A 23,179-nucleotide genomic window follows, 5' to 3' on the forward strand; every position below is an offset into this window, starting at 1 on the left:
GTACAGAATTGTCGTTTAATGGGCAAAAAAGATAAAACTAAATTTAATTGCAGTTTTACGTCCGAATTCGATATATTATGTTCTAAAAAGTTGGGGCAGGTGAAGAAGAAAATGAGGAAAATGTATAAAATTAGACATTATGTTAAAAATTATTTTTAATTGAAATCTTTAAAAATTAAAAAGTTCATTCAGATCCAAACATAATCTAAAGTGCCGCGAGATTTTTGATTTGCAAAGAAAGGTTTTTTAAATAAATTGTGAAAATTGAATATTATGCTTGGAGTTAGAATTTTTTCTTCCAACCAACAACAAAAGTACTAATGATCTTTGTAACAAAAAAAACTAAAGTTCTAATTACCTTATTGTTTGTTTTATATTTATGTTTAGACAGTTTTTTAACATAAGAAAATATTACACTCGAGGTTTTGAATTCGAATATTTCTATTTGAACATCGTAGAATTTAAAATATATATATATTTTTTTTAAGTTTTGTCTTTTTTTTTTGAAGTAAGTTTGTCGTTTTGGTCTCTCTAAAACACACTCCCTCCAATGTTAAGTCCATTGAGGCACTGAGAAGTGAGAAGCTTTTGGGAATTACTTCTTTGTTGACAATTACATAAGCATTGGAATTATGGGTAAGTTCATCCTATTAAGGTAATCATTCTGGTCACAAATCATTTCCTTACAAGTTACAGCTATTGGAATGGATTTGGCAAATACTGATTTAGGAACTCACATGCATTCGTCTGGATCTAATATTAGACAATTGTGATGGTTATTCAAAGAGAGAGGAATTGCTAAATTCTATCTAATGGTCAGAATTGCTCGAATGAAAAATTGTTGGCTCTAATGCAAAAGGTTAGATTGATTGTGAACGGGGATAAATGGGTTTGATCTCTTCGGCAGCTAGCTGAACATACATTAGTAGCTCATTATGTATTGCAAGAATGGAGCACTAAAGTTGGTTGGGTTGAAGCCTTGCTAGTCTTGGGCTTTATTGTTTGTTGTTGGGTTTTGGTTGGGTTCCTTTGAGCCTTGTGCAAATTGTGTTTTCAAAATGGGGGCTTATTCACCTGGTTTTGTTACTCGGGCTTTGCGCCTTTTTGTTTTTAGAGCAAATTATAATTTAGTATTTTAAATTTATATATTATTTTAATTTAGTATTCAAATTTTAAAAATTTGTAAAAAAGTACTTTAATTTTCATTTTATGTTAAAAATAATACCTGTATTAATTTTTATCTCAAATAAATTATTATCTGCTGACGTGATAGAGATATATTTTTTTTTTTTTAATTTTAAAAATTATAATATTTTTAAAAATTTTTAAATAAAAAAATTTCTTAAAATAAAAACTTTTCCCCCTTCTCTTTCCCCAGTCATGCCCCACGCCCCACGCAGAACCACCCTAGCCCCAACCCCAGCCCCTCTCTTTCCCTCCCAGCCGGCCCCCAGCCATCCCCTCCCCTCCCCTTTCCGACCATCGATCTTGTCCTTCCCCGCGCTGGAAACTCCCCCACATTTTATCATCCATTTCTCTTTCTCTCTTTGCAACTCTCTTTTTCTCTTTATTGGTGTGGTACCTCTGTACCTCCGAACCCAAGGGGTGCTGACAACCTCCAGATTGGAGGCCAGCGAAACCGCCGATCATTGGCCAGAGCTCCTTGGGAAGATCCGACTAGGTGACCACTGCATGACCTTCCCTCTCTCCATCTTGTTGCTATTAACGTTCTCTGGTGGCCCCATCAATAAAGCCCTATGTTATGCTTTCTTGCTTTCTTGTTGGATTTTCAATCCAACCATTGAATTATATAAAACTTTTTATTTGAATTTCTGCTTCAATTTGATAATTTGAGAAGATAACATTTCGAATTGTTTGGGAAGATAAACATGGGTTCCTTGATTATATTGATATTACTAACTTTTGTTTGGGAGGCTAGTGAAACCAGTACGTACAGAGAAAAAGAGTTGCAGAGAGAGAAAGAGAAGGAGAGAGTGGGAGAAGTAGAAGTTTGCAGACGGGGGGAGCTGCCCCGTGGCCGGAGATGGGGAGGTGGGGTAGGGGTGGGATTGTCAGGGTTGGTGGGTGGGGAGGGTAGAGGGTGAGGTCTGAATCGAACCTCCTGCCCATTTCCCACTAATTTCTTTTTTAATTTTTGAAAGTTTTAATTTTTTTAAGAAATTTTTTATTTAAAAGTTTTTAAAAATATTATTATTTTTTAAATCTGAAGAAAAAGATGAAAATACCTCTGTCACGTCAGCAGATAACGGCTTATTTGACAGAAAAACTAACGGAGATACTATTTTGATACAAAACAAAAGTTGAGATATTATTTTGCAAATTTTCAAAATTGAGGTACTTTTTTGCAAGTTTTCAAAGTTTAGATATTAAGTTGAAACAACATGTAAAATTGAGGTACTAAATTGTAATTTACTCTTGTTTTATTTAATTCTTTAATAAAATTGAATTTCCAAAAAGGATGAAAGAAGAAAATAAATAAGCAACAAAATGGTATTTTAATAGATTCTTGAGTAAATTACTCTAAATTATATTATACAGTCCTTAATAATAAATAAACTCATTCAAAAAGTTTCTATGATAAATAGGTGTACTTTATACAAATAAAGCCCATGTTATATTTGCTTTTTTGTTTTTTGTGCCGAGCGCTCGGTGTGTTTTTTTTTTTTTAATTAGGCAAATTGTCACTTTGTGCCACTGTCACACAGTGACAATTATAAAATTCAAATAGTTATTATTGCACAGTGACAATTAGTAACAGTATAACACATGTATTTTATGCAATTCAAATAGTTATTGTCTGACAATTGCAATTGTCGAGTGTTTTGTGAATAGTACTGATTGCTCAGCTTATTAAAGTGGATTAGCCTATCAGTGAGTGTTTGCAGGTGGACCAGCTGATTAGAGGTGTCAAACGGGTCGGGCCGGCCCGAGCACGACACGGCACGGCACGATTAAAATAGGCACGGCACGGCACGGCAAGATTAAATGGGCCGGGCTGGGCCGAAGTTTTTAGCCCATCGGGCACGGCACGGCACGAGCACGACACGGGCCAAGCACGGCACGAGCACGGGCACGAAATGGGCCCGAATTAGGCACGACTATTTTAACATTATTTTTTCTATTTTTAAAGAACTTTTCAACAAAAATATTCAATTTTCATGAAAAATAATGTTAATATTTAATTATAAATAAGAAAAAATATCATAAGATTAGTTTTATCACCATAAAAAATAAAAATAAAAATAGGTCCGTGGGCTGGCCCGTTTAAGGCACGGCACGAGCACGAATGGCCCGCGGGCCATGGGCCGTGCTGGGCTTAGATCTTAACTATATGGGCCGGCCCGAGCACGGCACGAAAGCACGATGGACTCAACTTAAACGGGTCGGGCCGGGCCGGGCCGGCCCGTTTGACACCTCTACAGCTGATGATGGGCTTTTTTCGTTTTGAACTTTAAAAAAAAAAAAAACCATAGGAAATTAAACCATAGACATCTTATTTTATTATCTACTCACTCTTACGGGTTAGGTTAACTTCAAATATTACTTTTATAAGATTTTTAAAACTCAACCGTTAAAATAAAAATAAAAAAGGAAACATAATCTTCTAATTTTAAACAAATTTAATAATAGAATTAAAATTTAAGGTTATTACTGAAAGATAATTTTAATAATAAATTTAAGAGTATGATAATTTTATCTCCTTCTTCAGCACGTATGTGATGTGTTTGACCCCCATTGTACATTTGTACAACCAAAAGATAAGTTTGACCACAAAAAGTGTGAAGAACTTGCTTACCGACTACTACTTTATAATTTCTAGGCAGCTTCGCTTTTGCATATTCCAAAGGTTTTCAAGTGGGGACGGACCGCCATTACCTATTCCAACCTGAATACTCTAATTCATTTATTTCATTTGGCATCAACTTGTTCTTGCTGTGTACGTTATGTGCACAAAACTTAGGTTGCTTGTCATCATCACTCTGACTCCAACTTCTTTCTGCTCAAAATACTGCCTTACTTGCTGTGTAAATTGTGTCGTTTTTCAAGCCAGTATGATCCGGTTGAGTTTTGTTTTGGTCGTCACTATAGAAGTGCAACATGTATTTAATCATATGACCACTTAATTTTAAGGTTTAAAACAATAATAGTCACAATAGAAAAATAAGTATACAGGTATTAAGTGAGAGAGCTCTTGCTTTAGATGAAGTAAAAGAGACAGTATCTTGAGAGATTTTTTTATGGGATTTGCCGACATCCTCTTAAGGTGAGATCTATAAACACATATGTGGCTCATAGAACATGCTCCATTGAAGAATTAGTGTGTTACACTGTTACCTTACACACAATGTGTCTCTAATTTTTTTCTAAGGCATGGTCATCAATTTATACAGTGTTACATGGGTACCTGAATAAAAATATCCAATTATCCATGGACTCAAGCCCAATCTAGTCCCTCCACGAATTCCGGGCTCACATGGACCGACAAATACTTGGTTCCAGAATCTGTAACTTAAAATATCTTGGGTTATATTAATATATCATTATTATATCAATTTAGATTATAAAGTTAAAAGTCTATGTATTCTGTAATTTCTGTCTTTTGAAATTCTTCTTTTGGCCTTTTGGCCTTTTGGCCGAATAAACTATCAAAGTCATTGTCTACAGAGAACCCCATTAAGTATGCATTTCAAATCCATATCTTCACACAATCACCATAGCCACCTACAAGGCTACAAGTAAAGAAAGAATCTGCACTGTCCACATAGTCAAACAGTAGTTCCTATACTAAGCAAAACTAAATGCACCACCTTCACAAGTTTCTTCAATTGGCCAAATTACCCTTTGGTCCTTATAATAGTTTATTCGAGCTTCCACTTTTATTTTTTCAAATTTATCCTTATAGTTACCAAACGGTCCAAACACTTGAACAATTGGTCTAAACTGCCAAATACATTGATTGTGCACGTCAATTTTAGTACACGTGTCTATCATGTGTGAAGAGTATTTTAGTTTTTTATTGTTTTCAATGCTTTCAAGTTTCAACTTATTTTGGGTTTTTTTAAAAATGAAATTTCAAACGAAAATGAAAAACCCAATAAATTAGGCAAAAAAAAAAGTGTAATCTAGCCTTTAAAAATTTGAAGTCTTTTCAATGTTTTTCCTTTTTTGTCCCTGAGGGCAAAAGACCATCTTCCCGCAAGCAGCAAAGACAAAATTTAAACATATGGGTACTTCGGTAACTTTGCAGGATGTCAGATACAAAATTACAAATGAATACATGTCTGCAATGCAGGGCGAGTAAAATATCCTATTTCTCTTACTCACCCCAAAAAAAGGCAATCCAAACCCTCAAATTCCCTATAAAAGAGCACTTGCATCTCACACTTAAACAACCCCTTTATCACCTCCCAACTTTAAGTTTCAAAAAAGCAGCAGCAGAAGCAGAAGCAGAAGAAAGAAAACAAAAACTTCAAAAGTTTCCAAAGCCAAAAGAGAAACCCAAAAACGGAGAAAGCAGAGAAAACAGAGTAATCATCAAGATGAGGGCAAGCAACCACATGATAGGAGCCTTGAACTTCATCACCTTCCTGCTGTCAATCCCAATCCTTGGAGGTGGGATATGGCTGAGCAGCAGAGCCAACAACACAGACTGCCTCAAGTTCCTCCAATGGCCTCTCATAGTCTTAGGGGTCTCAATCATGGTGGTGTCTCTGGCAGGCTTTGCTGGGGCTTGCTACAGAAACACTTTCCTCATGTGGGTCTACCTCTTTGTTATGTTCTTCATCATTGCAGCTCTGATTGGGTTCATCATCTTTGCCTATGTGGTCACAGACAAAGGGTCTGGGAGGCCTGTCATAAACAGGGCTTATGTGGAATACTATCTGCAGGACTACTCTGGTTGGCTGGAGGATAGGGTAGCAGATAATAGCTACTGGAGGAAGATTAGCTCCTGTGTCAGGGGCTCCAAGGTTTGTGGCAAGATGGGGAGGACTGTCAATGGTGTGCCTGAGACTGCCGACATGTTTTACAACAGAAAGCTCAACCCTATTGAGGTATGTGTGTGATTGTTTATTTTGTTTCTTGTTTTTTTTTTTTCTATATATTCTTGCTAGCTAGCTAGCCAATATTTTGTTTACAGCATGAACATTTTTTGAACAAAAAGAACTATTAAGTATTCAAAAAACTATAGGATTTTAGAACACTTCATAGGCTTCATAGCAACATAGTCATATCACAACCTTTTCTTTGTTACATTGGAAGCAATCCAACTTTAACCTATCATAATATTAACCCATTTTATTCCACTATAATCTGCTTGAAGAGAACTGTTTTTTTGTTTTTTTTCCCTCTTTAGCTTACAATTCAGATTCATGTTTATTAGCATAAAAAATTAAAAATTTCAGATATGTACCATCACTCAAACCAAACTTATCAGATAAACTCGAATGTTTTTGTGACTTAAGCTTTTTTAACCTCTTTCTTTGGGTAAATAGGGAACTGGGTTTTTGGAGTTGGGGTTGAAGAAGATTAATTAGTGGTTTAGTGGTAGATCTGGTTTATGATTTAGATCTTTGGTAGGGAGGTAATGGCACGTGGGCAGCCAATCGGACAACCATGGGGTTGAGGTTGAGTTGAGCACTTGAGCCTTCAATTATATTATAATAAATATATATAGCCGGTAATATGTGGTTCTTGCACTCCACCAATGGAAAATTGCCTTGTTAGCCTTCCTTATTTTTTTCTTCATGATGAGGGAGGACCCACCATTACCAACAATACAAAGCATTACTCCCACAGAGTCCCACTTGTACAGTTGTACACTGTCGTTTTCATATATATGTGATTTTGTGCAACACATTTTGTATCTCTATTCTTTTTTTTTATTTTTAAATCCCCTTTTCTCAATCAATTAAATTTTTAAAATATCATTTTAATATACAAAATTTTCATTACCCATTATTGAAATAAATTTTTTCGACATCATGTATGGACCCCCCACAAGGGGCGGTGACCTTACTCGAGAAATAACACAGTCCAATAATTATGTCTCATCCATGTGGTGGATAGAATAGCGTTAAATTTTGGGAAGTGATGTTTACAAGACACCACTGAAAAGTCTTAAACCCCCACACACAACATGAAGAGAGAAGCCCACAAGCCGGGCTTATAGTTTCAGACTTTCAGCAGTAGACTTCCATGTTTACGACAAGAGTTCGGCCAATGTTTATCCCTTTTTTTTTTTTCAAGTCTTTCTCGCTTATTCTGAATCGAATCTTAATATATTATAATCCTAATTTATTTTTCCACTCTCTTCATTCTTTGGGCTAACCCGAAAACTTATCCACCTTAATTTCAATGTGACACTGTGTATCTCAGATTATCAAGATATTTACAACATGAAAAAAAAATGTAGGTAGTTGGTGTCCCTCTTTACAGAAGGACAGGATCCTCAAAATCTTTAAGAAAGAATGTTCTCTTTAGGAGAGTAGGGATAGCCTTTTGTGCTTTATCCTAACAGAATTTCTTTTAGGTGGGATATCCTTTTCTCACTTTTGTCTGGTTGCTAGGTTAGGGATAGAAAATAATGGTACATCTTTAAACAAACTTGGAATCACCTATGTTTTCCGGCCCTCCTTCCCTACATCTTTTCTGGGTTTCACTTTCTTTGGGTGTTTTTTAGTTCACAAGTCTACATCATTGGTGTAGAAAGAACACACAAAGTCCAAATTATTGGTGTAGAGAATACAATGTTCCAGATACTGATGCATGTTGCCAGACCATGCTATGTTCCATACTTTCTTCACATGCTTGACCATCCATTTAAAAATCACTTGAGAAAAAATAAATAATTTTTGTATGAATAAATAAATATCACTTTGAAGTAGTTTTAACTTTTAACTCATTATATGTCATTTCCCCAAAAGTCCAGGCTCTACTAATTGAAGTAAATTAGTAGGCCAAAACTACACCACACCACAATCATAATGGTGTGGTTATAATTGAAGATTTAATTTCACACGACAATATTTATAATATAAGATAATAAAATATCTATAAAAAAAAAAAAGGGGGGGGATAGGAAGCCTGTATTAAGTTGGTGATGATCAGCCTTGAGAAGAAAAGTATCTCTAATTTTATAGATTGATAGATGTAACAAGAAGGGGGTGTAATTAATGAATAAGTTAAAATAAGTGACCTTGATTTTGGTTTCTCAACTTTCAACTTTCAAGCTTCGGTCAGCATCTTTTTCTGGCACAAGGCAGTTGTAGTCACTAGTCATTGTTATCCCTTCTTTTCTTTTTCTTTTTTTTTTCTTTTTTTTTTTAAATCATTCTTGTCCCTTTGTTGCTTAAAAAGCTTGGGATCCTTGGGTACTATTTATGTCAAAGCATTTATATCAGGAAGCAGGTTACTGTAGTTTTGTATGCAATGACAGGACCGAGTGAAAGGGGGGCTTAACTTGCCCACAAAGCGGCAATATCACCGACCCATGCAATTGGTAGTTGGTCTATGTCCAAAAACCAAGTGATACAAACACAACTAGTTGTACCATACTTCTGATCAATCTCTCACAGAGATAAGATCCCCATAAAACCCACTTGCACTTGCATTCTTCTATATATGTGAGATCTACCTAATATAAGTGAGTAAATATGGTAATATGTTACACAACTCAAGTGTTGCTTAATGAATAGACTACTTAACTGTGACACTATATATGTAACACTACTTAAGTGTGTGTGTGTGTGTAATTGTATTTATATAATGATTGAAATACCAATTTTCTTTTTCCATTTTATCTATAGTCTGGCTGCTGCAAGCCCCCTACAGACTGTGGCTATACCTATGTGAATGAGACCGGTTGGGACACAGGAGGAGGCTTGGTGGGAACCAATCCTGACTGCACAATGTGGAGCAATGATCAACAGCAACTGTGCTATTCCTGTAACTCTTGCAAAGCTGGTGTGCTGGCCAGCATTAGGAAGAGCTGGAGGAAGGTCTCTGTGGTCAACATTGTTGTACTAATCATCCTAGTAATCTTCTATGTGATTGGCTGTGCAGCATTCAGAAACAATCGTCGGATTGACAATGATGAACCCTATGGGGAGGCTCGGATGACAAAGTCACAACCTAGTGCTTTCCAACTTTAACTGCAGTGGTAGAGAATCTGATACCTTGAAAAGTTTGTGAAAAATGTGTTTTAAAGGTTTCGGAATTGCACTCATAGGGCTTATCTGTCTTAGACAAGTGAACATCATGAATTTGGCTTGATTTTTGATAAGTTGGCTGTATATGTGAATTATCAGTACTTTTTATTTTCTCTATCTTAATCATTTACTTGAGAGACTTGTCATTCAATATGAAGACAAATAGAGTAATTATGCATCACTCACGTTACTCTTTGTATTGTTTGTTTGTAAATTGCACGACTGCCATTGAAAAAGCAGAAAATCAACTCCAGATCCATTTCCCCGGATATTAAGCACCACCACCATTTGACCTGCAACATGCACATGGAAATTGATTATCTTTCAGTGTACTTCATGCTTATTCAAGCAATTTTCACCTAGACTTTGCTGAGGATCATTATCTTAACATTTTATCTGCATATGGTTGCACATTCTTCGCTTCACAATATGATCATAAAAAGGCTACAATCCTTGGCCAAAAAAATAAAAATAAAAATAAAAAGGCTACAATCAACTTGGTCCTAGGAAGATGTGCATAACAAGGTCCATAATTCAGTAAGGTAAGGAAATCAGGAAATGCAATATGAAAAGTTGAAAACTGTAAAATGAGAAATAAGATTCTGCACTATCTCTGACCTGGTTCCATTTTCAACTACTTGGTTCTACATCAACTGTTGTATCATCCCCACGGCATTGTTCTGGACTCCATCTTGAAATTGTGCACTCTTCAACTGTGTATCTTTCCAAACATAATGAAGAGGCAGCATCATGACCATTTTTACTAATACTAAGAACTAGCAATGTCTTCACAACACCTCCACAAAGCCTTGTGGTGCAATGAATATCAGACCACACTCTCAATCGCCGGTTTGCATCACCATCACCTTCTGATAACACAAGCACAGCAAATTCAGAATGGACCAAAGCCGGATGGTGGCGGTAGGCAACAAAGTCCACACCATATTTGGTTCCGGGCATCACAACCCAATTTTTCATTCGAAGATGAGAATAAGCCTTGTAAAATTCAGGAAACATTGCTTTTTTGGATTTCATGCACTGCCAAAGCTCTTGATCACCCTTTGGGGATTTATCTTCACCCACTATCTTAAGGCATTTCAGAGAAGAGTATAGGAAAAATGCCTCTTCCGTACCCAACTGAAACCACTGCTTATCCTTGTCAGTGTTAATGATGGGTTCACCAAAGCCGGCACGACTGAGGAGATGAGCTTGTTCTGGTTCTGCTGCAAGAAGTACACTGCACCCACACAAGAATCCTTGAGCATCTGATTGGATTAGAGAAGACTGAAGCTGCGATACTATCCTTGACATGGGATCTGCAAGAGCTTTAGCTTGTGCACCCTTTCCTTTCCATCTAGGCCCCATTTAATTCTACAGTAAGATCAAACAGCTAGAAGATATAAACAACTTCGCCCCTCTTTATTTTCCTCGAGTACATATGTTTGAGGAAAACTTGAAGCACATTGAATGCACCCAAGAATCAACTTATGTTACTTATCACCCCAATTCAACCTATTTCTTCTGTCAGTATTGGGATGCTATATTCTTAATTGAACTCATGCTAAATACTTGCCAAATTCTTTGTATTAAAGAAAAAAAAAAACAAAGATTGAGAGACTGAGAAAGAACCAGAGTACCTCTTAGGGATTGCTGTTGGTTGGCTTAGTTGGGGTTGAGTTGAAGCTCTGTAAATTCGAATTTCGGTCAAAATCGCCGATATTTCGTTTTCCCGGCAAGGAGAAACAAAAACGCCAAACTTGCCAGTCCGCCAATTTCTCGGTGAAAACTGCCGAAATTATCAAGCTTTAATTGTTTAATTGGAGGACATTTCATCCCAAATTCGGGGAAATATCGATTTTTCCCGGAAGAGAGTTTGATAGGGTAAAAACCCCCCAATACACTCAATTAACGATTAACTAACGATTACGACCTAAAAAAACAAAAAGTCGAAGTTTGAAATTATCGTTGATTTTGGTTTTGCTTCAACAAATGGAAATCAACAAAAAAACAAGTAAGATTTTCACTGTAGATTTACTTGAAAGTTAAAAGTAGAGAGCTGCTATTCTCACAGCTTTTTTTTTTTTTTGCACACCTCCAATCACTTAATTAGTAAATTTATCCTAAAACCTCAATATAAAAAGACCCTAAAAAACAACTCATTTCACACTCATCTCTCTTCTCTTTTCTGTCCTCCTCTATCTCCAATTTTCTCTCCGGCGACAACAACCCTGGCCCTCCCAGCCCAGCCACGCGCCCAACCTAGTCCAACCCCACGTTGACCCTCCCAGTCCAGCCCTGCGCCGACCCTCCCCTCCTCTCTCTGGCTTTTCTCTCGGCGACAACAACCTCGGCCCTCCCAGCCCAGCCCTGACTTTTCTCTCCGGTGACGACAACCTCGGCCCTCCCAGCCAAGCCTTGCCGCTCGCCTAACCCGGCCCTCCCAGCCCAGCCCCGCCCCGCGCCCTGCCCAACCAAGCCACGCGCCGACCCTCCCTTTCTCTCTCCATTGCCAAACGGCCTATGACAGGGACTGTGGCAGCATTGGTGTTGTGGTTGGGTGTCGGAGCTCGTTTGTGTTTGCGACTTTTCTTGGCGGGGTGGCTGGGTTGATAAGCTAGAGAGAGAAAGGGAGGGAGGAGAGAGATGTGGTGGTGGTGCGGGGTGGGAGGTGGGGTCGGGGGTGGGGTATGTTTGCTAGGATGTTGGGTGGCTGGGATGTGTTTGATGGATTGGGAGGTGTGCAATGAGAAATTTGGTGAGATGATTAATTTTGAGTATTTTGATAATGAGAGGAGTGTGTTAAAGAGAAATTTTAAATTTTAAAAAAGTGAAAGAGATGTGTAGAAGAAAATGGTGTACAAAAAGAAAAAAAAAAAAAGTGTGCAAATAATAGCACTCTAAAAGTATCGATTGTGCGTAGCTTCCTCTCAATTTTTTGTTCTATACTTCTATTCATAATTTTCTCTGTCGCCTCAAAATTCAAATTTGAACTATTTGATTTTAAGGGTTTAGGGTTTAGGTAGTGATAAGCCCATTATTCCAGCCCATAATCAAGTTGGTGGTGAAAGGCCCAATTAGATAAGTGGGTATCCCAACAAATTTCTGAATAAATTATCCAAAACACTACAAATGGCTATATGTTTCCAAATATGGTACTTATTTTTTTTGGCCATGACAAATATGGTACTTATTAAATGTACAAAAAAATATGTACCTCTGGTAACTTATAACCTACGGCATCAATGAGAATTAGTGTTACTGATTTGGTCGGGCTGTATCACAAATCCATGAACTAGTCCTGACCGGCCTAACGAAGTTCTGTGTGAAATTGCACCAGAAGAGGGCAATGGTTCAACATTAGGAGGTATCGGAGTTTCAGGTGACTGGCCAGATATGCAAAGGGCACCAGAATCATCTTGCTCCCAGTAAACTTCTACCATAATCCCTCTTGGATTTTCTGCTGATTCTGTTCCTGGAATCCCCACGAACCTAGCTCCGACCGGTATCTGCAAAATCATTGCGGCGCAAATGAGAAGAGTAAAACAAGAAAACATAAATTTACTTTCGATTTTATATTTGTTTCGATGTATCTTGCTACAGATTAAAATGAAAAAGAGGAAGAAATTGTGCTTACCTGGACTGAGGCTCCGGATGTTAAAGTGAGAGTAACCAACCTCCCCTCAGCTGTGGCAGTTTCTAGCTCTGCCTGCCTTGCGATATTCAAGAAAACTTCTTCAAGAGTTGCAAGACCAAGTTGGATGTCTGATATCCCAAATTCAGTTTCTCTATCTTGAAGCTCCGCAAAAAATTTCTGTGGAAGGTTATTAAATCCAAAGGAATAAGGACAGTAGAACATTACAAACTTCGTAAGGGTCCTAAGGGAGACTTCATTTGTTAAGAACAGTATTATGCTCTAGAAATCAGCCTTGAATCAATGAATCATGCTATCAGACAAGGATCAAGCTAACAAATTATTAGTCAATCTAACAGCCTGTGAACGGCCTATATCACCAACAAGAACCATTGTAATACTATGAAACGCAAAAGCAAGGTAGAAAGTGAAATGATTACCGTCAAAAGCCCCTCTCTATCATGAGGAATGACAAAAGTCAGAAAGGCTTTGTTCTCTTCTTTTGGTAAAACATCCAAATGCTGTCAAAACTTTTCCCAAGTTAGAAATTAACCTTTCCATACGTAAAACAGTTGAAAATTATAATCAAAAGTAACATACATCTTTAAAGAACTGCTTAACAGCCTCATGGTGAGGCGTAGCAACTGCATCCCTATTTGGAGGGCTTCGTCCATTGGTGCTCCCAGTGAAGCTCACATTAGCAATGAAACCTGTCCCAAACCGTGACTTCAACCTGATTGAAGTTCCAATGCAACGGAGCCTACCCTTTGCCATTATTCCTATCCGGTCACTTAAAATGTCAGCTTCTTCCATTGAGTGAGTGGTTAGGACAATTGCACGCCCTTTTTTTGCATCCTCTATGATGTCCCATACATGCCTTCTTGTTATTGGATCCATACCAGTTGTCTACAGATAATAACTAAATTACATAAACAGAGCAAGTAGATGAACTTATAAAGGAAAAATTCTAATTTCCATACCGGTTCATCTAAGATGACTAACTTTGGATCACCAATAAGAGCTATTGCAAAACTCAGGCGACGTTTCATCCCTCCACTGTAACTCCCAGCTCTCATTTTGGCTGCCTCAGTGAGTCTTACCTCTGCCAATGACTTCTCGGAAACCTGCATGTGAGAAGGAGCATTCATCTTATACAGAACCAAACAGTAATGAAAGATTGTGATACTCAGAGTTAAAACATTTGCAAAGAAGAAAGCATGCGAAATACCCTATTAAAGTTAGTGTAGCACATACCAATTTTATTGAAGCTGGGGGTAGGCCCTTAATACTACTGAACAGGTGGAGATGGTCTTGCCCAGACAATGCATCCCAAAGAATATCAAACTATGAACAGAGCAATATACAGACAAGTTAAGACTAATTTTTTTATGAGTTAACATAACACAGTGAAAACTATCTAACTTGTATAGTCTTGAAAACTTGGAGTCTACCACATGTACACGCATATACATACATGCTCATATTCGTATGTGTGTGTGTGTAGAAAGGGGGAGCAGGTCACCTGTGGACAAACTCCTATCATCTTTCGAATTTTTGCCATGCCAACTGAGCTTCGGACTGAATATCCGTATATCAATGCTGTTAGCAAGACAGTTAACAATTTAAATTCATCCCAGTAACATTCTGATAACTCAAAAATAATGATACTATTACCATCTCCGGCAGTCACTGGTGTGATGCCAGTTAAGCAATTCATTGCTGTGGTTTTCCCAGCTCCATTGGGTCCAAGTAAACAAAATAACTGATCCTTGGAAAAGTTCACCCATAAATCCTGAAGGTATTCAAAATAAACCAATTGTTACTATATTATTAATTAAAAAAAAAAACTGAAACAGTGAAACAGATAACTGTGTCGGCATCATATTCACAAGCGTTATAATGACAACTGACAAAAATCTAGAAACAGGGTAGTAAACTTGATCATGAAATATCTATAAATTTAGCTCAGAGGGACATTCCTCTAAGAAGCAAACTGATGGATGACCCTTCACATTACCAGAGGATCACATAGTCTAGCAGTCAACCTAAGTGAGACTACCATCTCCACTAGAACATTCTCACAAATAAAATTCATGACATAACTAGGTAAGAAACAAAGGAAGATACGTTGAATAAATAAAATAATTAAATTATCTCACAAGAGCTCTTATGCTTGAACCACGAAACTATTAGTCCTACATAACAGAGAGGTAAGCCCTTCTAATCTCTCAACTTTCTCTGAAACTTTTAGGCATAAATGGTTCTTTACCTTGAGAGCATGGTAAGGTGAAGTCGTCTTGCAGCTACAGCAACCAAGTTTTGTGGTCCCAGGGTATGTCTTTACAAGGCCACGTACCTGAACAGCAATGTTTTGATCAACTATGCCTTCCCTAGTTTGTTGTTTTACAATGTTCTCCTCTTCAAGGACATCTTCATCATCTGGAGTAAGTCGCTCCTGTGGTGGAGCTGAACCTATGCAACTACAAATGCCACCCTCTATGAAAAGAGAGGGAAACTATATCAAGCCAAAATTACCATCCAACAAGGAAAACTCAAGCACAAACTGGATTCCAATGATATTTACCTTCCACTTTGTTTCCACCTTTCCCTGTCCAGTATCCAGGCATTAAAAAGTAAAACACTGATTTTCTCACACCAGATACGTTTGGGATGATGTTATCGAAGTAAATAGCCAATACAAACCAGAGGAAGAATGTGGCCACCAACCACATATAAATGTCCTTCTATCAAAGTTTAAATGCCAATATTAATAATTACAAACTAATCAAACAAACTTATAAACTATTGTTGATGTTTTGAGTTCGAGGACCAACGTGTATACGTACAATTGTTATAACACATTCATCATCATTCGGTGCACACTTTGCTATTTTACTCCAGCTAATCCCAATATCTTGAGCAGTAGATGTTGCATTAGCGAGTAACTGTAGAGCTTTTGCAAGAAGATTAGGTGGGAAAAATGACCAGAGGATTCGATAGGTCCTAGAGATGCCATCAGCATAGGGAAAACCAAATGCTGTAACAAGCTGCAATGACAAAATGGTTTCTGTTATTACCATTGAACCAAAAAACACTAATATATTAATCTTGAACTGAGGAATCTTGCCTGGGTCATAAAACCAACAATAAATATGGAGAAACCCACAGTTGTTGATGAAGATGACTTGCTTATGAAGGCTGACAGCATAAAGGCGAAACCAATCTGGCATTAAATGTTAGAGGATGGATTAGATGTTATTAAGATACAAAGAGGCTTGCTTAAGAACAGAATTCAGAAACAATAAGCATCGATTAAAACAAGTAATTGCAAGAAACAGTCTTACCATATTGAGTTGGAAGAGAAAGAAGACAAGGAATAAGACCGGAAAACTGTTGTTTAGGAAAAAATCAAACTGAAACATCATTCCAAAGAGAACGATGAAAAGTGATGAAATAAGTGTAATAATTCCCTCCCATGTGAGCCATGAGAACCAGTACGCAGTGTCATAAAGACCCATCATTGCCATTGCCTGCTGGGCAAAACAAATAAAACACTAAATAACTAATTGATTATGAAAATGGTTATGGGACAGCACTGCTAGCAATACTTAAGCCCATTTAACTGGACAGAATCATATATTAACTTAAAGTTTCGTAAAGCCATCACCTGTCGAAGCTTTAGTTCTTTCTCTGTGATCAAAGAAGTCATTTGAAAGACAAACCCAAACATGGCAGTTGCAAGAAAAAAGCTTGGTCCAACTGTATCCAAAGCAGAGAAAATCTCCAGTGCAGGGTGCGCAAATTCCTTGAGCGCAACAACCCAGCTAAAATTTGGAACTGAACAAGGATGATATGAGTGTTAAGGTCAAGGTGATTATCATGCAAGTAGAACTTTCTGCAAGAACTCAGGACTATAAGAAACAAAACCTAATACCTCCAATCAGAGACCTAGCAATTTCACGCTCAGCAGCAATCTGAAGAGGAATTTGAAATTTGAATGTGGGATCTTCAAAATGCCCTCGTTTTGCAACAGGAGTAGAATTAGTCTGTATGCCATAGCTAATAAAAGTGGCGTTTCTTTCCGCAAAATGCAAAGCTCCTGGGCAATACATAGGCTTGCTATACAGCCATGCATTCACTTCGGCTGTTGTTCTAAATGATTTGACCTGCACAAACATATGGCAATGAAAATCCAAATTTTTATATGCTGACTTTCTCACACCAAATCTTACAAGGGAAATTACGTATTAACACTATCATGTGAATCATATCAAACAGGATTTATTTAGGTAACAGACAATGAAAAAGAACAACACATAATTAAACCAAGAAGCATAAGACAATGAAATTTAACATTTCAAATTTGTTTTTCCCCTTTTTATACCCTCAGCTTGGTAACAACTAACAACCAAATCCAAAAATTTCTAATCTCATATTTTTATATTATTTTGAGTACTTTCTTGGTATCAAATAAAACCTGAGGAAACAAAGGTTCCACCGTTCCACTCATTACATAAACTATAAACACATATTTCACAAAAAAAAAAAAAACCAATAAGACTATATAGTCTATATACTACTTTTCGCTCATCTCAAAAATTTCTACTTTCTGCTCATTTTCTATTTTTTTTTCTGATATATCAAACAAATTATATGCCTTTCTTCTAAATTCTCAACAAGACCAAATTATAAGTTCCGCCACACGACTGACGTGAGTCACGTGACTTAGTAAATATGAACACTTTTTATCATTTTCACAAGCAAAAGTGTAAAACAAATAAAACAGCGCAAAAGCAAAAGCAAAACAGCCGCAAACACCTTTCTCCATTTTCTCGCCAACCAAACATATTACACAACAACACGAATTACACAATAATCCGAGTTCCTCCGTACCTTGTCCGACGGAATTGGCCTGCCAGGATTATTAGCCATGATAGCACCGGCAATGCTCCGAATCCTAGCGCTTCCATTTCCGCTCCAGACGAAATCAAAGCAGGGCTTTTTGATGTAGTACTTGTCTTCGCAGGGCGGGATCGGCGGCGAAACCAGAGGTTGAGGATCGGTGACGCTTTTGTAGGACGTGGACGACGCGAAGCGAGCCTCGATGGCCTTCTGGATGCAGAAGATGAGGAAGATGAAGAAGAAGGACGAGAAGAGCTGCAGGAAGGTGGCCCTCTTGTTTCGCCATGAAAGCAAGAGGTTCTTCTTGAACAACGCCTTGAATTGCTGGTACAGCAGTGGAAAACCGCTCTGTAAATTCATGATTTCTCCGGTTCTTTTTGTTGGATTTGAATTTGGTTGGTTTTGTACTCGGTGAGATGGACTGAGTGTACTGTTTCCCACCAAGGAGCGGTTTTGTACGTTCAGCTTCGGCAGGTGGCAGGAAATTACGGAGTTGCCACTGGGAATAGCTTGTGTTAGAACTTTTTTTTTTTGGCCAAAAGCTTGTGTTAGAACTTAGAACTTAGAAGGGGGGCAAATGGGCAATGCTCAGGGAACAAAGGGATTTGCTCCGAAATTTTCTGAGAATTGCTTGGTAAAAGGTTTTATAGAAATGTTGTTGGTGAGATTCTGTATTGCTTTGACTAATTCTAAATTTTGTTTTTAAGATTGAATTGTGTTTTTTTACGTTAATGAGGGGTCATTACCCTCTTGTGCAATCAAATGCTTATGTGAGAAAACAAATTATAAATATTATTGGAAAATGTTCTTTCATTTTGTTAAGCAAATATAACATCAACTCTAATTTTATAATTTTTTTCTTATTAAAAGATTGTATTTTTGAATTACAAAAATGAGGTATTCTGAATTGAAATTTTTTTTTTTCGTTTAATTAAGGAAATACAACATGAAAGTATGAAACAACACAATCATTTGATAAGCATCTTTAAAGAACAAATGTAGCAAGTAAACACCTACTACCAATTGTTTATTATCACGATGACAAATCACATGGTTTGCTTAATTAATGGTGCGTTTAGTCAAAACATACGTTAACACTTAACACCATTTGAACTATTTTAAGAAAGTAGCCTTATTGGCCAAAAAAGAAAGTAGCCTTATCCACCATTGGCTAAAAAGGAAAAGGAATTTTCGTTTGGTGCCACGTCACTTTCAGTAGCCGGAGCCAAAGGAAAGAAATCCACAGTCGAAGGGTAGTCTGGTCAATTTAGTCTACAACTTGGAAGGGTAGAATTGTCATTCTAAAAATACAGTCATAAAGGTTCATGATTCATTGATTCCGATATGAATTATTATGGCAGCCATTCAAAATTGCAGAAAATATTACTTGCTAGGAAATTGAGAAATTAAAAGATGCGTTCGGTTACTTGTGCTGTAAGGAAAGAGGATACCATTAAAATTTTAGTTAGCTCTATTCAACCGTCGTGAGAAATTGTCATTAAACGCATTATTGATTGTTGATTATTTTCAGATTTAGGTTTAGACTTTAGAGTGATTAATTCCTTATTTTAGTGAATTTTAGAGTTTCATGAATAGTCAAAATAAGACCCTAATATGATATTACATAGGTTAGGTATATTATAATTTTATAGGAGATAATTTTACCATAATTCTATGTTCTTACAATAAATAATATTTGACCAGGTTTCCGTCCGATCTGATTTCTATTTTATTGATTGAGTTGTGCTAATGTTGATGTATATCTGTATTGCATTCAAAAGCACCCTTTCAATCCATTATAAATTGAGTGCTGCTATTTGCACACCCTAAATTTCTCTTTGCACACCCTTTCTTGAAAAAAAAAAAAAAAACTCAAGGGAAAAGACCATTTGGCCCTTCCCTCACCCGCACACCCCCATCCATTTTTCTTTTTGCACACCCTCCCTAAACAGAAAAAAAAAACACACACACACACCCAAAACTCACACACCCCATCCCCATCTCCCCCCCCCCCCGTACACACCCCCTCCCCACCTCTCCACCATGCTGCACCACCCTCCCCGCGCGCAGCACCACCACCGTGCGCCCACCACCCTGCTGCACCACCCTCCCCGCGCCCACCACCATGCTGCACTACCCTCCCCGCGCGCAGCACCACCACCTTGCGCCCACCACCCTGCTGCACCACCCTCCCCGCGCGCAGCACCACCACCGTGCGCCCACCACCCTGCTGCACCACTCTCCCCGCGCCCAACCCAGCCCCAACCACCCCAGCCCTCCAGCCACCGCGCGCAGCGCTCTCTCTCTCTCTCTCTCTCTCTCTCTCTCTCTCTCTCTCTCCTTCCCTCTCTCCTCTCACCCAGCAGACAGCCAAACAAATTAAAATAAAAAATAAAAATGCAGCGGGTTCGGCGGACCAATGCCGAACCCGGTGGTTTCGTTCGACAGGTACCCACCACCCTTCTTATTGTCAGAAAGCTTTGAAAACTTGTGAAATGCTTATGATCTGTACATTTTGATTAGAATTTCAAGTTCTTAATTAATTACTGCCTACACGCTTTTGAAGGCTTTTGCAGCCACATTAAGGCAACCACTTTTCCAGGAAATGACTGATATATATAACTAAAGGATATATATCTTCTTCTGGACACTTTCATTTCATGGAGTATCAAGTATGTACTTTAGTGTAATTGACTCAAAACATCAAAAGGCCCAAAACAACAGAAACTGTATCAGAATATACCTTGGGCTAAACATGCCCAAAGAGTCATCGACCAGGTCCAAAAGGCTTACACAGAAAGGAGGGGGAAGCAAACTAACTAGCTTCTTGCTTCACCATTATCCACCATTATTTTCCTATATACTAAAAAAAAAAAAATTGTATTTGTTTTTAATTTATTAGGTTATAAAATTATTTTATAGAGCAGTTAACTGCATTTTTTAAAGATTTCCGATACTGATTGCTCGACGCTTTATTTTCAAAAGTGCCAGTGATCGGTGCCACTTCTTTTGCCGATCCCAAAAATATGTTTAATTGGAGAGTTTTCGCTAATAGGAGTGTGCATCGGATCACTCTCTTGAAATCAAAATAACAAGTCTCTCGAATCTCTCTCTTTCTTTGACAACCTCTAGCATATGAGTCCTATTTTTTTTTTTAATCTTACCAACAATAAATACGCACCTGTCATTTCATTATTGGGTTGTCTTTGACTCTTTGCCAATATAACAGCATGACATGGCAAGACTCAAGAGTGTTAATTGCCACCCAAGATTTTCTCCACAAAACTCTACATCATATCTTTACTTACCTACTTTTATTAGTTTGAGCGAAAAAAAAAATTTGTTATTGGACTAATTAATTAATAGAGGAGCGCCTCAAACTCCTAGTCCTAGGGTCACGTCTACCATATAGTGCTAGCTCAACCCTTGATGGGTCTTATATCCTAATTAAAATTGTACCACCCTTGTGAGCTTTCCCACTAAGACCGGGAATAGAGTGCCAATTCAAATACAAACCCTTTCCTTAACGTACGTAGTTTTACTCTCCTTTATAAATAACAAGCCTCCCCAAAACCCTAATCCCCAACACACAAAAAAGCTAGCTAGGGATCTCCAAGAAGATCTAGATCAAGTAAGATAAGATGGAACAAGTAGTAGTTCATGATCATGATGACAAGGGTGACAAAGAAATATATGAAAGACTTGACCATCAAAACCAAGAAGAATGTAGAATATGTGGTAAGAGATTCCACAGTGCGAAAGCTTTGGGAGGTCACTTGAGAGTTCACTATGAAGAAGTCAAGAACAGCAGGAATAGCAATAGCAATAAAAAAATCTCATGCTATGTTTGCAAGAAGAGCTACCCATCATTGAAATCTTTGTACGGCCACATGAGTATGCACCGCGAAAGAGACTGGAGGGGCATTAGGCCTCCTCCTCCTCCAGCTCCTGTGCGGAACCAAAACACAAATTCTGATCATGTCCAAGTCAATTGTTGTTCCGACGACAACGACTTAAAGTCGGATATTGAGGTAGCAAAATTCTTAGTAAGGTTGGCAAATGGTACTGACAGGAGAGGCAGGAAGAGGAGTGCTCTAATTGCTAATAACCAAACTGCAGAGACTAGCAGTAGTACTATTACTAGTCTTGCATACAAAGTCAACCACCCTTCATCCAAGAAGCTGAAATTGTTTGATGGTAGGACTAATAAAACCATGGAGGAAATTAGTACAAGTAGTACTGGCAAAGCAGACCAGACTTGGAAGACCATGAAGCCAACGATTTTGAAAATAGGAACCACAAAACCCATGAGAGACAATTTGGCTTTAGTACTTGACCAAACTCATGATCATCACAAGCTGCAGCTTCAAAGAAAACCCCAAAAATTTGTCAGTGTGAACATGAATCATCATGAATCTGGGTTCAGTACTAAACATGGCCCAAAGGGTAAATTATTGTACCGTGGAATTAATAATGGTAGCTACAGAAGTAGTACCCAAGTTGACAGAGCAGATGAAGAAGAAGCTCGAGTGGGCCATTGCATCAAACAGTTCGAGTGCAATATTTGCCACAAGAAGTTCCCAAGCGGGCAGGCTCTTGGCGGCCACAAGAGGTTTCACAGCTATAAAAAAGGAGCAGTGGAGGCTCCAGAAGCTCGTGAAGTTGTAGCATCGCCATTAATGGCGGCATTGCCCGAAGAAGCAAGTGATGATGGAGCTCGTGAAGTATTAGACTTCGATCTCAACGAGCTTCCTTTCGAATCATCGGAGGATGAAGGAATGAGTGGGTAGACTATTAAGTATTAGAGCTGCTGCTTAATTTGTTTTCTTGTTCATTAATTAGTTAGGTTTTAGGGAAAGCTCAATTTTTTGTCAATTGCTAGGTTCGACATAATTTGATTCTTTCATAAATTCATGTAATTTGTTTTTCTCAAGGAAAATATTGAGTAGTTCAAATTTTAATTGTAAATTTGTTCAACCAAATTACAATGTGAATGAGTGAATCCGTAAAATTGAGTATGTTTTTTATTCATTTAAGTTTGAGTTTATTTTGAACTTTTTTATTTTAATAAACAAGATATTAGTATGTATAGTGATAAATTACTTAGTGAACAAAAAGTACATTTGTTCTCTATCGAATAGAGATATGAATATTCAACTAATTGAACTAATACAATCGTGGATAGTCGACACGACTACTCACCGACTTTCAATTTTAAGAAATTTTTTTTCCAAATGAGGATATCATTTTGGATAGGGGTGGTATCGGTACGGTTATTGAACCGATCTGCCATTACTGAAGACCGTCTAACTGTGGTTTGAATAGGAGGTTGCAGTGCTGAAGCCGTTCCATCGGAGGTCGGTTACCGACCTTTCGGTATCGGTACGGTCGCGGTTGGGCTCAGTTGTTAGTGTGC

At 37.8% G+C, this 23,179-nt stretch overlaps 3 protein-coding genes across 3 annotated transcripts; 1 reads left to right on the forward strand and 2 right to left on the reverse strand.

The window, feature by feature from the left end:
* The first annotated feature begins 5,393 nt into the window (after positions 1-5,393).
* LOC147296732 (tetraspanin-3-like) lies at positions 5,394-9,411 on the forward strand. Its single transcript, XM_086251258.1, has 2 exons — positions 5,394-6,074; positions 8,829-9,411. Exons 1-2 carry the CDS (start codon positions 5,562-5,564, stop codon positions 9,171-9,173), a joined length of 858 nt encoding a protein of 285 aa, XP_086107384.1. The 5' UTR covers positions 5,394-5,561; the 3' UTR covers positions 9,174-9,411.
* Positions 9,412-9,424: 13 nt separating this feature from the next.
* Positions 9,425-11,021, reverse strand: LOC147296733 (tRNA-splicing endonuclease subunit Sen2-1-like). Its single transcript, XM_086251270.1, has 3 exons — positions 10,868-11,021; positions 9,849-10,601; positions 9,425-9,523 (listed from the first exon to the last, which is right to left on the reverse strand). Exon 2 carries the CDS (start codon positions 10,593-10,595, stop codon positions 9,861-9,863), a length of 735 nt encoding a protein of 244 aa, XP_086107396.1. The 5' UTR covers positions 10,596-10,601; positions 10,868-11,021; the 3' UTR covers positions 9,425-9,523; positions 9,849-9,860.
* A 1,347-nt stretch (positions 11,022-12,368) lies between these two features.
* On the reverse strand, positions 12,369-18,399 carry LOC147296734 (ABC transporter A family member 2-like). The gene is made up of 16 exons (XM_086238194.1): positions 17,755-18,399; positions 16,796-17,027; positions 16,529-16,698; positions 16,206-16,391; positions 15,989-16,084; positions 15,708-15,908; positions 15,446-15,605; positions 15,131-15,357; positions 14,536-14,653; positions 14,384-14,460; positions 14,116-14,205; positions 13,842-13,985; positions 13,462-13,767; positions 13,302-13,382; positions 12,865-13,041; positions 12,369-12,736 (listed from the first exon to the last, which is right to left on the reverse strand). The coding sequence occupies exons 1-16, from the start codon at positions 18,121-18,123 to the stop codon at positions 12,470-12,472; spliced, it is 2,901 nt and encodes a 966-aa protein (XP_086094320.1). The 5' UTR covers positions 18,124-18,399; the 3' UTR covers positions 12,369-12,469.
* Positions 18,400-23,179: the final 4,780 nt, after the last annotated feature.

This window comes from Dryas octopetala, chromosome 1 (assembly GCF_963921425.1).
Source record: "Dryas octopetala chromosome 1, drDryOcto1.1, whole genome shotgun sequence".
NCBI classification, from domain to species: domain Eukaryota; kingdom Viridiplantae; phylum Streptophyta; class Magnoliopsida; order Rosales; family Rosaceae; genus Dryas; species Dryas octopetala.